Source organism: Astyanax mexicanus, chromosome 18 (genome assembly GCF_023375975.1).
Source record: "Astyanax mexicanus isolate ESR-SI-001 chromosome 18, AstMex3_surface, whole genome shotgun sequence".
In the NCBI taxonomy this organism is placed as follows: domain Eukaryota; kingdom Metazoa; phylum Chordata; class Actinopteri; order Characiformes; family Acestrorhamphidae; genus Astyanax; species Astyanax mexicanus.
In genome coordinates this window covers 4,228,413-4,250,668 of record NC_064425.1, presented here as the reverse complement: position 1 = coordinate 4,250,668, position 22,256 = coordinate 4,228,413, and the positions used below count along the sequence as shown (strand labels likewise).

The 22,256-nt window shown below is 37.2% G+C and overlaps 1 protein-coding gene across 5 annotated transcripts in view; it reads left to right on the top strand.

The window, feature by feature from the left end:
- ncam1b (neural cell adhesion molecule 1b) overlaps nt 1-22,256 on the top strand; it is a 201,144-nt gene that overhangs the window by 81,707 nt on the left and 97,181 nt on the right. For all 5 annotated transcript variants that reach the window (XM_049466818.1, XM_049466816.1, XM_049466815.1 and 2 more), the window contains exons 2-5: nt 11,288-11,362; nt 13,716-13,925; nt 15,876-16,019; nt 18,388-18,525. In XM_049466818.1, the coding sequence (XP_049322775.1) occupies nt 11,288-11,362; nt 13,716-13,925; nt 15,876-16,019; nt 18,388-18,525 (567 nt within the window). The remainder of the gene's footprint in view (nt 1-11,287; nt 11,363-13,715; nt 13,926-15,875; nt 16,020-18,387; nt 18,526-22,256) is intronic.

Sequence of the window (22,256 nt, the reverse complement as noted above, 5' to 3'; positions counted from 1 at the left end):
AAGTAAATCAACAAAGGAAATACGTTTTAGAAGAGCTAGCTAACTAGATTAAATACTCGTCAGGGAATGGAGGAAACTGAGGGGTATTTATACAAGACAGACCAGGTGAAAACAATCAGTAACTGGGGGAGCTGGAACGCTGAACTTCACATGCTCAGCAGAGTCAGGGAAGTGAATGTATTCTGGGAAGTGGAGTCTTTGTTGTGTAGTTCAGAGTCTGACATTAGAGTTTATGCTGTTCAGAGATCTTGAAAACATATTTTGAATATTTTATTTTCAAAATATTAGACAGAGTTGTGGTTTCCAGGTTATTTCCAGAATAAATAAGAGGTATAACCACATTTGGTACTAGGTATTAAGGTTTACAGAACAAAAACACACACACCTATTGGGGAAAGTATTAGCAGAAAAGAAGAAATAGACAAGACATGCAAGATTACGTCAGTTAGAGGATCTGAATGTCGTTTTTCATTAAAATTCGATTTATTTCCCAGCTCTATCTGACAGCCTATCTGTAGGTTTAACTTACTTACTTAACTCACTCTGATGCACAAGAGGGTCATGTCAAGGACATTGCTCAGAGGCACATGTTCACTTTACTGCAAAAATGTTATAATTGCACTACTGAACTTTTTACACTTTTTTTGTATTTGTATTTCCTTGCTGTAGAGCAGGGGTGTCCAAACTTTTTTTGTTGGGGGCCAGAAGGAGAAATATATTTGAAGTCACGGGCCACAGACTCTATAATAAAACAAATAATGAAATATACCACTTTAAATAATACTTTTTTCCTGATTACTTTATTTACACACCATTTTACTTGACTTACTCTCTTTATCTTTAACAGTGTTGTGTAAAGTAAGATTTTTCAAATTGATGTTTAATTTCATGATGTCTCTTAATATTAAACTCCTTAATCACGGCAACTTCTAGACTCTTTGCCCCGTTTTTCTGCGCTAGAAATGCGCACTCTCTCCGCTTTTAGACTCTTTGGCCCATTTTTCTGCGCTAGAAATGCGCACTCTCTCCGCTTTTAGACTCTTTGGCCCGTTTTTCTGCGCTAGAAATGCGCACTCTCTCCGCTTTTAGACTCTTTGGCCTGTTTTTCTGCGCTAGAAATGCGCACTCTCTCCGCTTTTAGACTCTTTGGCCTGTTTTTCTGCGCTAGAAATGCGCACTCTCTCCGCTTTTAGACTCTTTGGCCCCTTTTTCTGCGCTAAAAATGCGCACTCTCTCCGCTTTTAGACTCTTTGGCCCGTCTTTCTGTGCTAGAAATGTGCACCCTCTCCAACTCTTTGGCCCGTTTCTGACACCTAGCATTCAAACTTTAAATCTCACATTATAAAAACCTGCTTAACAGCGGGCCAACTTTTTGGGCCGCTCCAAAAAAGGAAACGGGCTGCAAATGGCCCCCGGGCCGTTGTTTGGACACCCCTGCTGTAGATAATCAATCATGTGCTTGCTTGTAAATAATATCCATAACACATTACTGTTATTATGTACATATTTCCATCCTGGATATAGATTTAATATTTATATTTATTTATATTGTTTATTTCTTGCTTTATTGTATATATTTTTTTATCTTTATGCGGTATTCTTGGCGAGGAGCAAAGAAAGAATTTAACTGTATGAGGGAACTTCTTTCTTACTGTGCACATGACAATAAACTCTTCGAATCTTCTAATTAATCACCAACACCCTTTTGTATCTGATCCACTCGCGCACATGTAAGTCTCCCACACTTATACGGGTGAAAATTGCGCCTTTTGGACGTGTTCTTTCGTCCGCGCGACACGTAGCAGCGATTGCGTAGGCTGTTGCAATAGAGTGGCCCAATAAGTGCTCCCACACAAAAGACTTGTTCCTCTTAGGCTGCTGCACTCAGGTTACGGCAGAATGCTTGTGATCTATTGTTTTGTTCACGTTGTGCAGCACGGCGTGAGGCAGTTAGAACAGTTATTACCAGCATTTAATGTTCTTTTCCTGAGTTAACTACAGTTTTACCCTCCAGATCAAACAACCGAGGGAGGCTGCAAATTTAGAACAAAGTGAATATATTAAAAACAACTCAACACTGTAATTAACTGTACAATCTTCTGATTACCGTATTTCTCGCACTATAAGGTGCACTTAAAATCCTTTAAAAGGTGCTGCTTTTAATCTGGTGCTCCTCATGTATGAATTTTATCAATACAGTGAAGTTTCTCCAGCACCAAGGCTGGAGCAGTATTAGCATTACCTGCTAACATCGCTAAGCACTAGCTTTGTAGCCCTTCAGAGGTGAGTATATCGGGCTGTAGCCTGATGCAAACCCTGGCTAGCACTGCTGGAGCAGCATTAGCATTAGCCACTAACCACTCTAAGAGCTAGGTCTTTTGCCAGTCAGAGGTGAGTATTATCGGACTGTAGTCTGCTGCTAACCCCTGGCTAGCACTGTTGGAACAGCATTAGCATTATCTGTTAACCACGCTAAGCACTAGCTCTTTTGCCGTTCAGAGGTGAGTATATCGGACTGTAGCCCCGCTGCTAACCCCGCCTAGCACTGCTGGAGCAGCATTAGCATTGCCCGCTAACCACAATAAGTGCTAGCTTTGTTGCCGTTCAGAGGAGAATATTATCAGCCTGTAGTCTGCTGCTAACCCCTGGCTAGCACTGTTGGAACAGCATTAGCATTATCTGTTAACCACGCTAAGCGCTAGCTCTTTTGCCGTTCAGAGGGGAGTATTATTGGACTGTAGCCTGATGCTAACCCTGGCTAGCACTGCTGGAGCAGCATTAACATTAGCCGCGAACTGTACTAAGCCCTAGCTCTTTCGCTGGTCAGAGGTGATTATATTGGACTGTAGCCTGCTGCTAACCTGGCTAGCACTGCTGGAGCAGCATTAGCAGCTAACTTACTTACTGAAACAGCCAAAGCACTAGCTCTAGCGGTTGGATGCTAATGCTAATGCTGCTGCACCTAGCCTTAGTGGAAATCTGCAAATCTAAGCTTACAGTAAATACAAGGAAGCTCTTTAATCACCCAAATAAACAGTTTTCAGGAGAGAAATTTGTGTAGATTAACATCCAGCACTCGTTTGACTTTGAAAAGTTAATTTTATTAGAAATAAAGTTTTGTTTACTTAACGTAGCTTAGCTTTACAGGTCTCACCATACAGCGGTGAGACCTGCTGAATTAGAAGGAAAACATGGCGGCAACCCTGTTCCTTACTAGTGTTGCCTAAAACGCGCCTTATAATCCGATGCGCCTTTTGTGTAAAAAAACAGACCAGAAAATAAAAGTTTACTGATAGTGCGCCTTATAATATCCGGTGCACCTTATAGTACGTAAAATTCATTAAATTACTTTCTTAGACAATATAAATTTATCTTATTTGTTTTGCATTATTTTAGTACACTTTTATTTATATATTATAGTGGTAGTACCCGTCTTTAAATTTTCAAATAAAAAAACGTTTTTATGAAACTTTACCCCTAGGAAATGTTAATTAGTTTACTCACATTTAAAAGCTTATATAAAGTCATTTGTATAATGTGTATATTGTTTTTTTTTTAGAATTAAAGTTTTGTTCACTTAGCTTATATAAATAACATAGTGACACCCATGTTCCTTTATTGTTCTTATTGTTGCTTAAAATGCACCTTATGTATGAAAATAGACCAGAAAATAGAAATTTGTTGGTAGTGCATACAGTAGTCTATAAAGGGTTTAAACCAGAGACTGTAAAAAAAGATGGATGCCGTGTCGCCGTTCCCATTCATTTAATGAAAATGAAGCCAAAATCTTCCGCCATGTTGCCGATCCTGATACCCGAGTCTGCGCAGTAGAGACCAGAGGAGGGAGAAAGACTGTGGAGAGACAGACTACTCATTTAAATATCCCCGCCCCTGAGGGCTGCCTCGAGGTCACAGGCTGGAGAGCGGAGCGGAGTGGAGCTGACGGTCTGTTATTGGTCCCGCCCATAACCAGCCCTTTTACAGTAACCACACCTTTTTTGAATAGAGCTGAATAAAGTTTTAAAAAACGAATTCTGTGGGGAAATAAAAATTGGACAATATAAGCAGAGGTTACACTAGCTGCTGCATTTAAATAATGGAGGTAGAATTACAGTATATTAGAAAAAAACGTGATTGAAAGTTGTCTGTTTTGCCATTGAAACCTATGGGGATGGGTGGGGTTACACAGCTTTCTGAAACCGATCAGCAGGGGGCTTCACTTTTGAGAGACGATGCTCTGTCCAGCTATACACAGTCTATGGTTTAAACTGACCCGGTGTTTCTGGTGTCAGGTGGCTCTTAAGCATTTTTTCGCGACCCTTATTATCAGAGTTAATGAACACATTTACAGTATCACACAATATAACGGTTTCTGTCGATCACTTAGCGGCAGTGCTGCTCATTGACTCCAATTTGCCGGGTTAACTGTTCATTTCACTACAGTAATTATGGTCATGTGGAACAATATGGCGATATTTTGCAGCCTTCATAAGAAATCAGACCTCTGCGCTTTACTTCCAGTCTCCAGCATGTCTGAGCTCGATGAAATTACTCAGCTCTACCATGAAAGACCATCCAGGACTGAAGTGCCGAAAGAAATGACTGTGGTTCAGAAGGGCATCCAAAATTCTTTCACTCTTGAGTAACAATACAAAGGTCTGAAATGGGCTGATATTAAGGCTGAAAGAAGTGCACCAATGCACTGTGAAGCACTGATCTAAAAGCAGAACTTCAGCTGATATTTCAGTATTTAAAGGTGTCCTTGCGCTAAAATCCACTTTTTCTTGTTCTTTGTACAATAGCAATACAGTGGGTCTCTCTGAGTTGTTCATGATGCTGCACATGAAACTCTTCCTCAACCTCTTCCTCGTTGTCTGCAGCAGCTAGTAAAAGAAAATATTCAGAAAAACGAGTCGATCAGGAAAAGTATCGTGTCTAAGTGAACCAGTAAATTAATATTCATGGCCCCGCCCACCTCGGCTCGGGAACGCCCACAGGCAGAGCTGAAGCCGTTCAGCGATGACATCTCGTCAGATAGGAGCTAACTAACAGCGCTAGAACAGCATGGCAGTTCATTACTGTGTTATTTGTGCAAATAACACATCAGTGTTTATATGCTTTACCCAGTAATTCAGAGCTAAGAAACAAATGGTTAGAATTTGTCTATGGAGGAACACCACCAGCGATGGTGTGGATTTTTACTTTCTGGACCTTGACTACCCACCTCTGTGTGTAATTAACTATAGGTTTAAATAGGATCTCCGTTGGATTTGGCATTTTACTCTGAGAGACTCTAAGACTAGGTCAGAACTGCTGAACTGCACTTAGCAGCGCATTATTACACATGTTGTAAAGTAACATATGACATCGCAAAGACTATTAGTGTTAATAGTGCAAACATTTCTTTATTTTAAATTGTTTCTAACTGTTGTTTGTCTTGCTGCCTCCTGCAGTCGCAGTGCTGTTAGCCATTCATAGGCGATATATTTGCATTTGTATGAATATTCATAAGCAAGAGCCAAAATCCTATTGTTTCTCCCCTACACTCCTCCACTGGACTAAAGCAGTGTTATCCTGAATCACCGGAGCACAAAACCATGTTATATATACTGGTTTTATGAGAGTCTAATTTGGCATTTGTTCAAATTGCCAGGGCTGCAGTTGAAAGTCAGAAAAATCGGTAGTTTTCCACCTTCCACCCTGCATCTAAATATCCACCTTTACCAGAGGGAGAGAGGGAGAAAGAGAGAGAGAGAAGCTCACAAATAATTGATGAAAATTCAAGATGACAGTGTTTATTCCGAAAAGTCTTTACATGTTCATTAAGCCCCGACAGCACAAGCGCGGCTAATAATATTCATGTCAAGACATAAGGAATGGCCTCCCCACAAAAACAACACGTTTGCAGGGGTATCGACGGAATATGCTGATTTAATTGCCGCTGGACTGCCTTTCCTTTTAACCGTATTTTTTATTAAATTACTTGAAAGACTAAAAGCCACTGAGCAGCACCTGGGTCGGGATCAATATTCTTTTTTTATCCGCTCCCCATCGCCTTTACTTATTTCTCAAAAGTCTCTACAGGTTAAACATACAGATGAAAAATGCTGAATTGTCTGATCAGTCTAAGCCAGGGCAGACTGGATTTTATTTTGCTGTGATTGAAATATCGATCTGTGCGCGCTCCTGTACGCCTCTCCGCTGCTTGACTTTCTGGAGGGCCGCCCAAACCCAACGTATCTGGACAGCTCCCACTTATTCTGAGAAAGTCAAAGGGCATTGTTAGCATTAAAAAAATAATAAAAAGGGCAAAAAGAAATTGAAATAGTTCTAATATCTGAGCCTTTTCACAATGTGTATCAAAAGCATTGTTTGCTCTGCAGGCAATATGGATTTATTTCAAGTCTGGTCTCTATGTACTGTTATTTGCACATTGGATATGCCTGTCTGGACATCACAAACATCTCTGCATAGATTTATGTGGTTATGATGTGGCCATCAGTTGTCATTTGGGCGGAAGCTGAAGAGATAGATGATAGAGATAGAGATGATAGATAGAGATAGTATTTTTTGCACTATAAGACACACCAGACTAAAATGCAAATGATCAATAATTGCTATTTTATGGTCTATACTCATACTTAAGGCTCACCAGATTATAATGCGCATTATTCGACACTAGTAAGGAACAGGGGTGTCGCCATGTTTTCCGTCTGATTCAGTAGGTCTCGTCACTGGGTGAGGGTTAAGGAAAGCTAAGCTAAGTAAGCTGCAGCAGCATTAGCATTACGGCTAATCGCACTACACTGGGGAACCCTGAGTGTTCTGGTAAGCCAGGGCACCATCAGCTAGCAGTTCGTGCCACGTAGCTTGTTTTAACACGCTAAACGGGCAGATTACAGTCTGATATACTTATATACTTACCTCTGAACGGTGAAAGAGTTAGCGGCTAGTGCTAATGCTGCTCCACCAGTGCTAGCTGGGGTTAACAGCAGGCTACGGGCTGATAATACTCACCTCTGAATGGTGAAAGATCTAGCTAGCACTTAGTGTGGTAATCTGCTAATGCTAATACTGCTCCAGCCTCGAGTCTTGGTGCTGGAGAACTAAACTAAAGCTCCTGTATAACGCTTCACACTCCTAGTGTTGGAAGCATTACAAGCAATAGAGGGAGCCCTAATGTGTTGGCGGGCTAATTTGCCTTCTAAACTTGGGTGAAAATGGGATAAAATTAGATTTTTGCTTTAGCAGTTGCTTTGTAAAGATGTGAGTGATGCGAAAGTTACTGTAAAATTTGATTTGAGCTTTGAGAACATAGAGAACAAGGTGCATCTGCACAAATCAGATTGTAATTGCATTTCAGATTAGCTAAAATAAGATTTCGTGTGAATATGGATACAAACTAGATTGTCAAAATCAGATTTGTGATGGTAGTCTGAATACGGATTGGGCGATATGGCCCTAAAGTAATATCATAATATTTCATGGTATTTAACAATATAAAACATATTTCAAAAATACACTACTGCAACAAAATGAAAATTGTATGTTTTATTATTGCATACGCTATGATATAATATAAAAAAAATACAAGAATTTCATCAGATTTGTAAAAAAAGTAAATGATCCAGAATCCAGTCATGATACTAATAATACTAATTATGCACTCCATATATCTCCATATATGCAGGATTAAAGTAAAATAAATGATACTGTACAGACATAATCTGTCTCTAGTAGATATATAATGGTAAATGAGAACAGTGTGATTTTTTCTGTTGCTTAAAACAGTAAAAAAGTAGTACCCTGATGTGATAATTAGAAGTGGGTGATATGGCACAATATTTCAGGTGATAATATCGTTAATAATCAAGCATATAATCAAGAGGAAGATGGATGATCACAAGCCAGGAGTAAAGGCATAAAGCATAAAGTTATCCAAAAGCAGTGTGTAAGACTGGTGGAGGAGAACATGATGCCAAGATGCATGAAAACTGTGATTAAAACTTGTTTTAACTTGTAACTTGTTTTCTTTGCATTATTTGAAAGCTCTGCATCTTTTTTGTTATTTCAGACTTTTCTCATTTTCTGCAAATAAATGCTCTAAATGACGATGTTTTTATTTGGAATTTAGGAGAAATGTTGTCTGTAGTTTATAGAATAAAACAATGTTTATTTTAATAATATCGTTCACCATATTTTAGAATATCGCCGATATTATTGCGTACGATACGATATTGTGCACACCCCTAATTCAGAACGATCAGGATGTTGGCTCGCTAATTGTGGCCTTGTCTCAGAAGACAAGGTGGTGCACGAGGTTCCTCAGCCTAATCATCTTCACACCCTCTTATCACGAGTGGCTGTGTCAGCGGGGTTTCCATAGTGACTTGTTGCACTGTGGTGGTGAAAGTGGTGAGGTCAGGCGCCGGTGAGGAGTTAATGGAACGCACTTTGAAAGACTCTGCGTTCTGCTGAATTATTCATGTGCTGAGCTACAGTAGGAAAGGCTTCATCTTTGAACCCGGAATATGTTTAGGGACTTATTCGCACCCATTCCGTCGCTCCCCATTCTCCAGTTTATCTGCGTGTTTTGACAGGGAAAAATGCTTATCTAGCTGGATTTATCTCAAAACTAACGATGGAAACTACGCCATGTGGCAGCAGCGGTTCTTACCGTTTCAGAGACGATCATATTGCTGTCAATTTAGCAGCTGGTGGCTGAACGTGCCATAAACCATGCTTTTACTCTGCAGTTCATCTCCCTATTGTGCGTAACACTGCAATTCAATTTGTGAAAACATGTAAAAACATGTCCAGTGGCCACGAGAGAGTCTTACCAGCACTTACATTAAGAAATAACAAGCTCATAAAAGGAACTATCAAGAAATAACTGAGCTCAAATCTAAAAGCAGGCTGGTTGGCTCATATAATTTTATATTTAAAATCTCAGGGATGAATTGGATCACTGTTTTAAGTAAAAGTAATGTGTGACGTGTTTCCTTTGGGCTCCCATACCAGTTTTATCCACATGCTTCATTCACAGAGCAGGTAGCTGCTCAGTCTTTATATGTTCACTGCAGCTCTGCACCGAGATTTTGGGAATTATTACTGTAAAAAGAAGCAGCAACAGTGAAACTGTATTCTAAACAAATACAGCTACACTTCAGTGATTCATTTACAGGATCACAAATGTTCTTCTACAAAAAAGGCTGAGAAATAAGGATATGTATGGATATGTGCACGGTCATAAAAACCTGGAAAAGTCATGCAATTTGAAAATAGCAATATCCAGGCCTTGATAAGTTTTGGAAAAATTAAATTACCCAGAAGGTTTTGGAAAAGTAATGAAAATTTGCTCTACAAATTGTTGTGTTTCAGTTTTAGGATGGAGAAAATCTATTTTAAGGTATTTAAGCTAATTCAGTAATTTAGCCCTACACAATGGAGCTCCCAGGATCTGACACACATTTTATTATTAAAGATTGTGTGTCCGCAACATTTTGTCTGATTAATTTTAGAACTACTATAATCAGTTTTAATTATAGTTTTAGTTGATTTTTGGTTTTATTTAGATTTTTTATTGGTCCATGCCTGCACTGATGTTTAAAGAAAAAAATTGGTAATAAAAATTTGCATTGAAGGCTTGGAAAAGTCATGAAAACATTATGAAAAAAAATGTATTGGTTAAAAAGCGTATTATAAACACTTTCTATTTTTATTGACTATAACTTTATTGATAGTTGGTATGCTGTTATTTCTGTTATTGATTTTTTTATTGATTTACGCTAAACAAATAAATAGCTGCCAAAACAGCTGCACTTGCCAGTGGAAGGAGGTGTCAAGATTGCAATGCTTTTTTTTTAGAAGACAAATAAAGGTTACCATGAGCAACATATGATTAAATATTTATACTGATATGAGCAAATCCTGGTCAAATATATTGAGCTGCACCTAGAGAAGTAGTGTGTAACTCCATGTGTAACTCGTGCAACATGTCAGACATCTCAGAATGAAGTCGTAGAGGTTCCTAAGTGTGCTCAGTGATAATCCATCCCATGCATCTTGAATATTCACACAGTTTCTTCAGATTGTGCAGTAGGGGAGTAGGAGCAATAGCATCCCACAGATTAGAGATCATAGATTAGGTCTAGATGCCTTTTTTTTAGAGTTTTTAATATTTTAACTGTGTTTAGGACCATATGATCTGGAGAACACAGATTACCCAGTTAAGCATAAAATTCATATAAGGTTGGAAATTAACTAAATGGGCGTAAAAATAGTGTATTGACAAAAAAACTGAAATTGTTTTTAGCACTTAATACACATGCCCTCATACTTTGGCCTTTGTACATATTTTGTGTTGTTGTACCCATTGGCTGTTGAAGATCATTGGTGATTTGTGATTGTGCAAATTAATCACTTAAAGTGTAGGCCTGTCACGATATGATTTTTTTGTGGACGATATATTGTCCCAGAAATTATTGTGATACACTATATTTTTGTAATTTTAAGACTATTACATGCCACTGACATAATGATAACAGATCAGCATAAACAGGCAATTCTACACTTTTTAAAGACAACAAGAATTCAAATTAAGCTTTTATTATAATTAGTTTGGGAATTATATATTTATTTATTTGCCTACTTGAGTCCACACTGTGTTTACGGAGTCACAGGTATTGAAGCATGACTGGCTATGTTATAGCCATGTTATATAAGTGAACAAACATACAAGTAAACACAATAGACGATATCACGATTATCAAACATTTTAATGGTAATTTATTGAATATACTGAATATAGACCAGGTTATTCCATCAATGGATTTTTCTCTTCATATTCCAAGATAAGACAGTGTCAGGATTCATGGTGCTGGAATTGTGAAAGAGTTCAGGGTTCAGGGAGTATGAGATCATCATTTTCACACATGGATTGAGAGAGAGTTCACCACAGAGTCCAGATCTTAACCTCATTGAGAATCTTTGGGATGTGCTGGATGGAGAAGAGCTGCTTTGTGCAGTGGTCAGACTCTACCATCATCAACGCTGCTGCAAGATCTTGGTGAAAAATTAATAAATTAATGCAACACTGGATTGAAATTAATCTTGTAACATTTCAGAAGCTTATTGAAACGATGCCACAGTGAATGCGTAAAGCTGCAATCAAAGTTCAATGGCGTTCCAACCAAACATTAGACTGTGTTATCTTACTATACACAATGACTTATTGGCTTGGTGGTCTATAAAATGTATTTTTTTTCTTGTGTTTTCTGTTTTGCAGTCTCTCTGCAGGTGGACATCACGCCTGCACAAGGCGAAATCAGCGTTGGAGAGTCCAAGTTCTTCCTGTGTGAAGGTAAGTCAGTACTGTAAGTACACTGAAAAAAAGTAGAGTAAAATTTACTTAAGAAAAGTTTCTTTCGCAACTTTCTGCATTTGCTTTTTTTAAGTAAATGTAATTTCAGATAAATTTAAGTAACTTCAACTCGGTTTCAAGACTTAAATGTTACATAGAGTAAATAAGTGAACTGAACTTCAGTCAATCCTTTCTTTTAGTAATGTCACGTCCTGGCCCTGTTTCCTGTCTGTCCTCATACCTGAGTGTTCCCCACGTGACCTGTGCTCCTGTGTTCTGTCTCAGTAGTTTTCCACCTGTGTCTAATTTGTAGCTCCGCCCCCTAGCCCCAGGTGTTTCCACTTCCTGTGTGTGTTAAATAGCCCTCCTGTGTCAGTGTTTGCTGTCGGTCTTTGCACCTTCTCATGTTGTTTGTTGTTCCACGTTAATCCTAGCTCTAGTTTCCTTGCTCCGTGTTTATCTCTGTTTATTTGTTATATATTTATTAAATCTCCCTTACCTACACTTGCGTCCGCCTCCATGTCTCCCTGCCTGGCTATCCTTGACAAGTAAACTTTACTTAATTTATTTTTTCTGAATCAATCCTTTCTTTTAGTAAACTTTACTTAATTTTTGCATACAATATTACCTAATTACAATTTTAGTATACTAAAAAGAATGTATTACATGCCATCCATGTGTTGAGACAGTTTAGTATGTGTGTTTTAACTAAAAATATTTTAATTTCAGAAATTATAATATATTATGTATCATAAATTATTTGAGTAATATTGTATAAATTGAATAATTGTAATTAGGTAATATTCTATGCAAAAATGAAGTAAAGTTTACTAAAAGAAAGGATTGAAGGATTGAAGTTCAGTTCACTTATTTACTCTATGTAACATTTAAGTGTCACGCCTGGCCCTGTTTCCTGTCTGTCCTCGTGCCTGTGTTGTCCCACGTGACCCGTGCCCCTGTGTTCTGCCTGTGATTTTCCATTACCTCATGTCTCATTTGTAGCTCCACCCCTTCCCCAGGTGTTTCCACTCCCAGTGTGTTTCCTGTTTAGTTAAATAGCTTTCCTCTGTCACCTGTCCTGGTCGGTCTTTGCACTGTCTCCTGTCGTTTGTCTTCCCGTGTTCCCAGATTTCCTCTCAGTGTTTCTCTCAGTGTTTCTCTCCGTGTCTATCTTAGTTTAATCCTTGCTCTGTTTAGTTCATTGTCTAGCTTTAGTTATTAGTTTATTTCTTTGTTTATCTACTCCCGCTTTGTTTGTTAGTTATTATCCATCTAGTTTAGTTCCTTATTGTTTTCCTCGTTTGTTTTTGTCAGCCTCCCTATTTGTTTGTAGTATATATTTATCTTCCTGTTTATTCTGTTATTTTCTAGTTCCCTGTATTTTCCCTAGTTTATTCCCTTGCCCTGTTTTAGTTTATCCTGCCTAGTTTTATAGTCTTCCCGTTTGTTTATCTTTAGTATCTCGTTTGTTTGTTAGTTTTAGCTCGCCTCTGTTTCTTGTTTTCTTTGTTTCTTGTTTACTTGTCTCTTTGTTTATTAAATTCTCACCTTAACTGCACATACGTCCGCCTCCTCGTCTCTCTGCCTGGGTCACCCCTGACATTAAGTCTTGAAACCGAGTTGAAGTTACTTCAATTTATCTGAAATTAAATTTACTTTAAAAAAAAGGAAATGCAGAAAGTTGCGAAACTTTTTTAAAGTACATTTTACTCATATTTTTTTTCAGTGTAGATGCAGAAAACTTCATTCGTCTCCTCCAGACAGGATTCAATATAAGACTAGTTCTATTCATCCAAGAGAATCAGGAGAATCACACCTCCTCCCTGCCTGTAACTCATCTCAGCGTAGGCTGGAGCCGTTTCACAGGTTCCCCCCTCTCTCCCTCTTTCCCTCTCTCTCTCTCTCTCTCTCTCTCTCTCTCTCTCTCTTTCTCTCTCGGGCTTCATTTAAAGACAGTTTTTGAGATACGGGCCAGCGGCTTTGGTAATTGCTCTCCTCACCGAACCATTACCAAAGCCTCTAGTCCAGTGGTTTGGCCGGCAGACTAGTCACCACAAGAGCGTCTGGCCTGCTGTGATTTCAGGAGCTCCTACTGCTCTACTTGCGGATGAAGCACTTAATCTCAATTGATTGCAGTGAAATATTCCGTTGCCTTCAGACCTAATTTACTCCTGATTGATGCGCTTCTCCCGTACGGATCCTCCGGCAACGTGTGTTTTAAAGGGTTGACATATATCACAGCTCATAAAGTTTAGCGTTTATATTGCAGGGTGATGAATGGAGCTGATCTCACGTGTTCTGAAGTCTTCTTCTTCTTCTTCTTCTTCTTCTTCCTCCTCTCGTTACGCTGCAGTCGTAGGCGGAGTGAAGGGAATTGACTGGTTCTCGCCCACTGGAGAGAAGATCGAACCCAACCGGCAGGATATCACCGTGATCCGCAATGACGAGACGTCCTCTACCCTCACTATCTACAACGCTAACGTCGATAGCGCTGGCACGTACAAGTGTGTCGCCACCAGCGGCGACCAGCAAGCCGAAGCGACTGTCAACGTGAAGATATACCGTACGCCTGCTCCTGTTTCATTACATTTTTATGCTCTCTGTCTTTTTCTCATGGTTTACTTGCTTAGGGTTTTGTTTAATTCCTTTCCTTTTAGAGACTTTGTCTCTCTCTTGAGTAAAAGAACATTAAAGTAGTGTTGTAATTTTGCCTTTTATTGCACCACTTTAGCTATCTGCACAAGTGCACAATCAAACGTAATAGAGTACACCAATAACTGCTTATTAAACAGTCTTTTGTTTTTCAGAGAATTAAAGAAAAAATATAGAATATATATATATATATATATCTTTTTCAATGCGTTTTCTTTATTTCTTCATGACTATTTACATTGTAGATTCTCACTGAAGCATCAAAACTATGAATGAACAAATGTGGAGTTTTATGTACTTAACAAAAAAAAAAGGTGAAATAACTGAAAACATGTTTTATATTCTAGTTTCTTCAAAATAATAACAGCCACCCTTTGCTCTGATTACTGCTTTGCACGCTCTTGGCATCATTCTCTCAATGAGCTTCAAGAGGTGGCCACCTGAAATGAAAAGTTTTCAAACAGTCTAGAAGGAACGAGTTTCCAGAGGTGTTTATTTGATCTTGTTGCTCCTTTGCCTTCTTCACTCTGTGCTCCAGCTCACCCCAAACCTCAAATCTGGATTGGGTTCAGGTCCGGTGACTGTGGAGGTTCAGCTCATTTTTTTTGTTAAGGACATAAAACTCCACATGTGTTCATTCATAGTTTTGATGCTTCAGTGAGAATCTACAGTGTAAACAGTCATTAAAAAATTAAGGAAACGCATTGAAAAAGAGAAGGTGTGTCCAAACTTTGTACTGGCCTGTACTGTATGTCTTGGAGACAAAAGACTTAAGATATTTATTTAAACCACTTAGTGCCTATAGTCTGTAGCATGTTTACCGTGTTAAAACAAGCTATGTGGGAAGAACCGCTAGCTAATATCGCCCTGGCTTACCGGAACACTCAGGGTTCCTCAGTGCAGTGCTGTCTGGCAGCATTAGCTGCTAACTGCGGCTAGCCCAGTGGAAATATAAGCTTACTGTAAATAAACGGTAATGCAGTTTTCAGGAGAGAAATCTGTGTAGATTAACATCCAGTGCTTGTTTGACTTTAAAATATATATTTTTTAAAGAATTACAGTTTTGTTTCCTTAACTTACCTTAACTTTACAGTTCTCGCCACTCAGCAGCAAGACCTGCTGAATTAGAAGGAAAACATGGTGACACCCCTGTTCCTTACTAGTGTCACATTATGTGTCTTATAATCCTGTGCGCCTTATAGGGCAAACAATTCAGTAAATTACTTTTTTAGACAACATAATTTTATCTTATCTGATTGGCATTATTCTTAGTGTATTTTTTTTTTGAGTGGTAGCACCAGTCTTTTAATTTTCCAATTCAGAATATAATTATGAAACTGTACCCTCTAGGAAGGTTAATGCATTTTACTCACATTGAAAAGCTAATATACAGTCCTTTGTAGAATGTGTGTGTGTGTGTCTGTGTGTTTTGTATGTTATGTAAACAGTTTATTGAATATTATTTAAAAATTAGTTTATATAAACACTCTTTTGTTCATTTTTAGATTACTACATTTTTTCAACAACCAACTTTATCTCATACTGTGTTAAAATTACTTGATGTATGGACCAATAGAATTTCCCCAAAATGACCTGAAATAAACTCTTTTTACATTGATTTCCATTGGAAACTAAGGTTTTTTTCTCTCTTTTGTAAAGTTGCTGTTTGGGAGATATTTGTTTTTCATTGGACAGCGACGATATACAAAAGTCACTTTTGAAAAAAGTAATATATGTGGGTAATATATTCTTGAGATGTATTATCAAATGTATTAAATCACTTATGGACTGGATGGACTGCTTGTTTCTGAGGGTGTATACACTCTGTTTTACATTCTAACTAAAAAAATGTCTTTTGCAGAAAAAATTGCCTTCAAAAATGCTCCATCCCCCCAAGAGTTTACAGAAGGAGATAACGCTATTATCGTGTGCGACGTTGTGAGTTCTCCTCCTCCCACCGTCATCTGGAAGCACAAAAGAGTAAAAGTCCAGTCTGAGAAAGATGGTAAGATTATGTTCAGCTGCTTTTATCTGTTTAATCATTTCTTATTGACTTTGCTTGAAGCATTTCATTTAGAAATATCATTTTTTGTCTTTTACCGTTCAGCAGGGAAAAAATAGCTGAGCTCTTTTTATTATACAGTGTTTATTTCCACTCTGTGCAAAAGGCAACATTCATGACTATTATTCTGATTCATTTGCAGATGATTTCTGAATTTTTATATTTTATTTTTGCACTAACAAAAAACAACAGACAAACTGCAAATAGCAGTAAAATACAGTGATATATATAAAACCTTTACCTTAATAATATAAAATACCTATTATAACAAACATAACATTAACAAGAAAAATCACATTCCAACTATATAACACATAAAACAAAAATAGTGAATTTTTATACAAATCATCATTCATCAAATGATCTTTTAAACATATTTTATAATGTTTTACAGATGAATTTTTTTTGCCAAATGTTTAAAATCATTTCACAGTTTTGTCCCCCTATATCTTATCGAAAATTGACTCTACAAGAGAGAAATTTAGTAAAATGAAGATCTAAGCACTGACAAGTTCATTATTTATGAAAATCTGCATTTGTAATAAATCAAATCAAATCAAATCAAATTTATTTGTATAGCGCTTTTTACAGCAGGTGTTGGCACAAAGCAGCTTTACAGAAACATGATTACAGGACAAAGAATCAGGCAAAACATTAAACATAGAATATACATAATACAGAACCCCCAGTGAGCGCGGAGGCAAGGAAAAACTCCCTCAGAGCTGCAGGAGGAGGAAGAAACCTTGGGAGGACCAAGACTCACATTTGAGGGGGGACCATCCTACCACTGGTCAAACAGCTTTTAAATTAATTTTAAAAAAGTCTTTTATACATCCATATAGGTTTTATGTACTCAGGAGTGTAATAGCGCCACTAATGGCTTGGATGTAATCAGTAGTGGAGAATAAGATGGACGATGAGCAGCTGATCTGTGGTGGTGGTGGAGAAGAGCTGACTTCAGAAACTTCCATCAGTCTGGCCGGACAGGAGACGCGAGAGCCTGAGGGTGCAACATCAGTATCAGGTCAGACAGGTGGGCAGTCAGTAACTCGGAGGAAGGCAGAGAGATGGAATTAGTTTTGACTGGATTTATGCAAAACTGAGAATATTAAAACATTATCAGAGTGTGGCAAATGACTCCGGCAGAACTAAATAAAACAGCCTAACTAAAGGCAGAGAGCCAGAAGGTAACATAGACATGGAGGCACCCTGAAACACCAGCATCCACCCACTCCACCGTCCACAAACCTGAGTGACCGTGTGCAGTGGGAGAACAACAGCACCAGCATCTCAGTTTACCCACAATTCCCTCTGTCCATGAACCCCTGAATCTGCAGCCTTATCTAAAGAAAAAAACATTAATTACCAAAAGCTAAACTAAAAAAGTAAGTTTTCAGTCTAGACTTAAAGATTGAGACTGTGTCTGAGTCCCGAACATATTCGGGGAGATTTAAAGTCATTTATGAATTGCTTTGAGATATTTTAATAATTTCAATATTTTTTATTTATTTTTATTTTATTGTATTTGTATTTTATTTTAATGTTTTACATTTTCATTCTTGTTCTTAGTTCTATTATTAATTTAATCACTTCTTATAATTTTTTACATTTTACTTTACTTTTACTATTATCTATTTACTTATTTTATATTTTAGACATTTTTTTTTATGTGTCAAATAAATAATATTAAAAATAATAATAAATAAATAAATAAATGCAGTATTATTTTTAAATCAACATTTAATAAAAATATATATGTAAAACAGAAAATTCTAAAATACTTAAAAAAAAATTAAGTTTTTTAGAATGTTCTGTTTTACACATATATATATATATATATTATTTTATTTTATTAAATGTTGATTTAAAATTAATACTTCTTTTATTTATTTCTTTATTTTTTACTATTTTATTTCTTATTATTTCTAGTGTAATTTATTATTGAATGTGTTCAATCTTTATGATGTTATAAATGCTCGGCAACAGGGTCACCCTTAATGTTGTTCCGAGTAAAAATAAAGGTTGAACGATTGATTGATTTTTTTAAAACAAAAATACATATTTTAAATATATTAATATTATAAATAGAAAGAATCTGACATCTCTAAAATAGAGGAGTAGGTTGTGTGTATAAATGTGATCGTGTTGCAATTTGATTAATTTGATTAAGATTAGACTGTTATATTTTTATTTCCATTGAAAACAGCAGTTGATCGTTTTTGATGGCATGCATTTGTAGTATGTGTAAGCCATTTTCTGGTTTACCTTCTGGCTCATCTCTAAATCTTTAAATCCTTTGTCTTGTCTTCAGTTCGCTTTAAGATTTTGAACAACAACCACCTGCAGATAAGAGGAATAAAAAAGACAGATGAAGGTGTGTACAACTGCGAGGGGCGTGTCATGACCCGGGGTGAGATCGACTTTCGCCCAATCCGAGTGGTGGTGAACGGTAAGAGCTTTTTTAAGATTTTAAAGATCTCATTCCATCGTTTTATTCATTTTTTATTCATGTTGAAATGTCTAGTTGTGGTCTCTAGTATGAATGAATGCCGTGTGAGCTGATTTTTTGTAAAAAAAAAAAAAAAAGAAAAAAAAAGTCCAGTGTTTCTGTTTAGCCCTGCTTTAGTTCACTGGATTAGTGGTCTCTGAAGAAAGACAGGATTTCGGCTCTTGCTCATGAATATTCATACATGCAAAGATATCGCCTCTGATTGGCTAATAGCACTGCAGCAGAGAACGCCTACCTGCCTTCATTATACAGTCAATTTTACAGCTCTAAAACTCAAAGGACAAAATGTTTTTAGAGATACAGCCTTAGTTATAAAGATACAGCGCTGAGTGCCAGATAAAGCGTCGCTCGGCTTTCATAACATTTTCTCTTTCTACTAAACTCTTACCTCAGACTTGGTGATTTAGTGCTTGAGATATTTCACCATATCTAAGCCCCAGAGTCTATATACGCTCTATATCATAAAATCCGTCATGTACGGCGCCTGCTTTGACCGGTGTTCTGTCGAGTTGTGCTACCTTGTCAAACTGTGCTCCCATAGTGTTTATTTAATGTCTCTGTAAAACACAGAATCCATCGGAGATCCGATTTAAACCTACAGTAACTTACACAAGATAGCTAACGCTAACTAGCTGGTGTAAACAGAGCTATAAGCTCTTTAGCTGAAGAGACAGTGTTGGCTCTGCTGCAGCCCAGCTTCAGCTCTGTCTATAGGTGGTCGCGAGCCAAGGTGGGCGGGGCCATGAATACAAATTCACGGGTTGATGTAGACACGGTGCTTTTCCCGATCGACTCTTTTTTCTGAATATTTTCTTTTACTAGCGACTGCAGATAATGAGGAAGAGGTTGAGGAAGAGTTTCATCATGTGCAGCATCATAAACAACTCAGAGAGACCTACTGTATTTCTATTGTACAAAGAACAAGAAAAATAGTGAATTTTAGTGGAAGACCTTTAAAGCATTTGTGATTTTAAATGAAATTGCTCCTTATCACTCACATATGAGAGCCATGCTGCTGTTGTTTATCCCACACACTCATTACAGTGATTGCCCACAGAGCTATCTGTACTTTCTTAGGTGTTCTTAAGAAAAATCTACAGCAGAAATTGGCCAGAGACATGGACAATGTATTAAAAAGTCTAATTTATGCCATTTATGGTTTTAGGTCTAAAAAATTGTTTGCAGAGTCTGTTTCAGAATACTTGATTCCATTTCGGAAAGCTATAGCAGAGCAGCAAGCAATCCGTCTCTTCATCTCTTTCCCCAGAAAGTTACAGTTCAACCGCTGAGACAATATATCCCTACTCTCCCTTCCTGCCAGGCTGCGCTGTGCTAAATGTTCATGCTTCTTCAGAAAGCAGCTGTTTTATAAAGGCTTTATTTTAAGGTGTTTTGCTGCTTTTGAAAAAGTCTTGTTTTGATTATTTCCACTGAGTCACTGTTGGATAAAATCACTCTAAACAGACCAAAATCATCGGAATGAGTGTCTGAAATAAACACAGCAGAGCATCTATATCAAATCATATATATATATATATATAATCAGCATTGAACCTCTGTGAATGTATTTTTAAAGACTAAGCACCACCTAAAGGACCGCCATGAAGATTTCACCTCATTTTAGCTTCTAAAAATGTGAACGTGAATTTAAAATGACAATATAAAAATTGTATTTCCTTTAAAGGAGAACTCTGGAGTAAAATGTACTTCTGTTGTAGTAAAACATGATAAAACGTTCTTACCTTTGATGAATAGCCCAAGAATAGTTTCTGGATCCAGAAATTTGAACAGTTTGTCAAAACACCCTTCAGACTGGGTGATACGGGGCATAATTTACCCTGATAAATCACTTTTTACACCGTTATCCAGCTCAAAGTAGCTCCACACCTCCTTGCTACACTCTAAGAAATATAAGTACAGATTTGTACTTAAAAGAGTACAAAGCTTGTCGCTGGGGCTGTACCTTGTATTGAGGCACAAAAAAGTACCTTTCAGTGAAAGTCCTTTTTTGTACCCATGGTTTTTGTGGCAGTAAAGATCATAAAGATTATAAACATTATCATCAACTAAATATGGCTCAAAAACTTGATGATACAAAATTGTCTGGCTTTCAAATAAAAAATGTGCAATTAAAATATATATTGTTTATTAGTACAGTGATACAGAATACAGAATGTACTCTTTGACTGGTTAAATGGTACAAATTTGTACTTATTGCTGTTAGAAATGACTTTGTACTTCAGAGGGAACAAATCTGACCCCGTAAAGACCAATATTGTACCTTTGAGGGTACAATTATAAAGAGTGTACCTTCGAGTACAAAAAAGTACTCATATCGTACCTCTGTTTTTTAGAGTGTAGAATCTGGAGAGCCCTGACATTTAAAACAAGGCATTAATAACTTAAAAAGTGCACAAGAAGCTTATTAAAAACCACTGATTACATCCTATTAAAATTTCTGGATCTCTGAACGCTGTGGGAGAGCGGAGGTGTGGTATTTATTCATCAAAGGTAAGAACTTTTTATCATGTTTTACTACAACAAAAGTCCATTTTACACCAGAGTTCTCCTTTAAAATCAGTTCAATCTAATTAATTGACAGAAAAACCAGAGTCAATATGAAAATTCCAGAGAGATGCAGACTGAAGTCACTGGTGGAAAACCAGTGTTAACTGTTAGTTATGGTAAACTTGGACTGGGAATTTTCCAGTGATGGTTCTTCAGATTCTCAAGCTATTATAAATTGACGAAGAAGACAGATTTGCAGTAATTGTGGGGGAGATTGTACAGAATAATAATAATAATAATAATAATCATAATAATAATCATAATAATAATATCTAGTGTCTCTAGATAGAGCTGCAAAGTAACGAAACAGTTAAACCACACGCACAAAAACAAAACGTAAACCTATTACATATAACTAATGCTAATTAAGTAAATAACGAAGATTATAAACTTCACAGTGAGCTATTCAAGAAACCTGCTAGCTAATATAGTTTAGAAAACAGCTCTATAAATCTCCATAATCCAACTAATTGAGTTAGTTTCAGAATAGAAGTCACCGTTTTTTGCCAGTTCACTTTTTCCCTGAGCATGGTGTGTAATTAGCTATATAACTAACTAATTAACTAACTAGCAAGGCTAATTAATGCAGCAAAAATATGCAAAGTAATAGCAATTACCCTGTTTACTTCCATGATTATGGATGCTCTTTAACACCTCTAGTAAATTTTTATTTTACATGCCCATATTGTTTAAAAAGCGCCAGTTTTAAGATCCACTCGTCGTGCGAGTCCGGTGTTGTGCTGAATTCATCACCCCCGCCAGGAAAAGCACTGTCTCTCTATGGCTCTTGAATCGAAAGCTGAGACAATTCGCTATTAGTTACATTAGTTTGTTTATTTTGACTAAATAAACTTGAATTTAGTGTGCCCTTTAAAATCTGACCAATTTGGTAAATTTTTTGGATATTTTGGGATGTTTTGCCCATTTGTGCATGGGTGTCCCACTGTATATTAACCCTTGTGTGGTGTTCGGGTCTGTGGGACACATTTTCATTTTTCATCAAATGATACTAAAAAAAATATTTTTTCTAACTCAAACTATAAACACACACTGTACACCCCCCCCCCCCCACACACACACACACATTTATATTACATACAGTA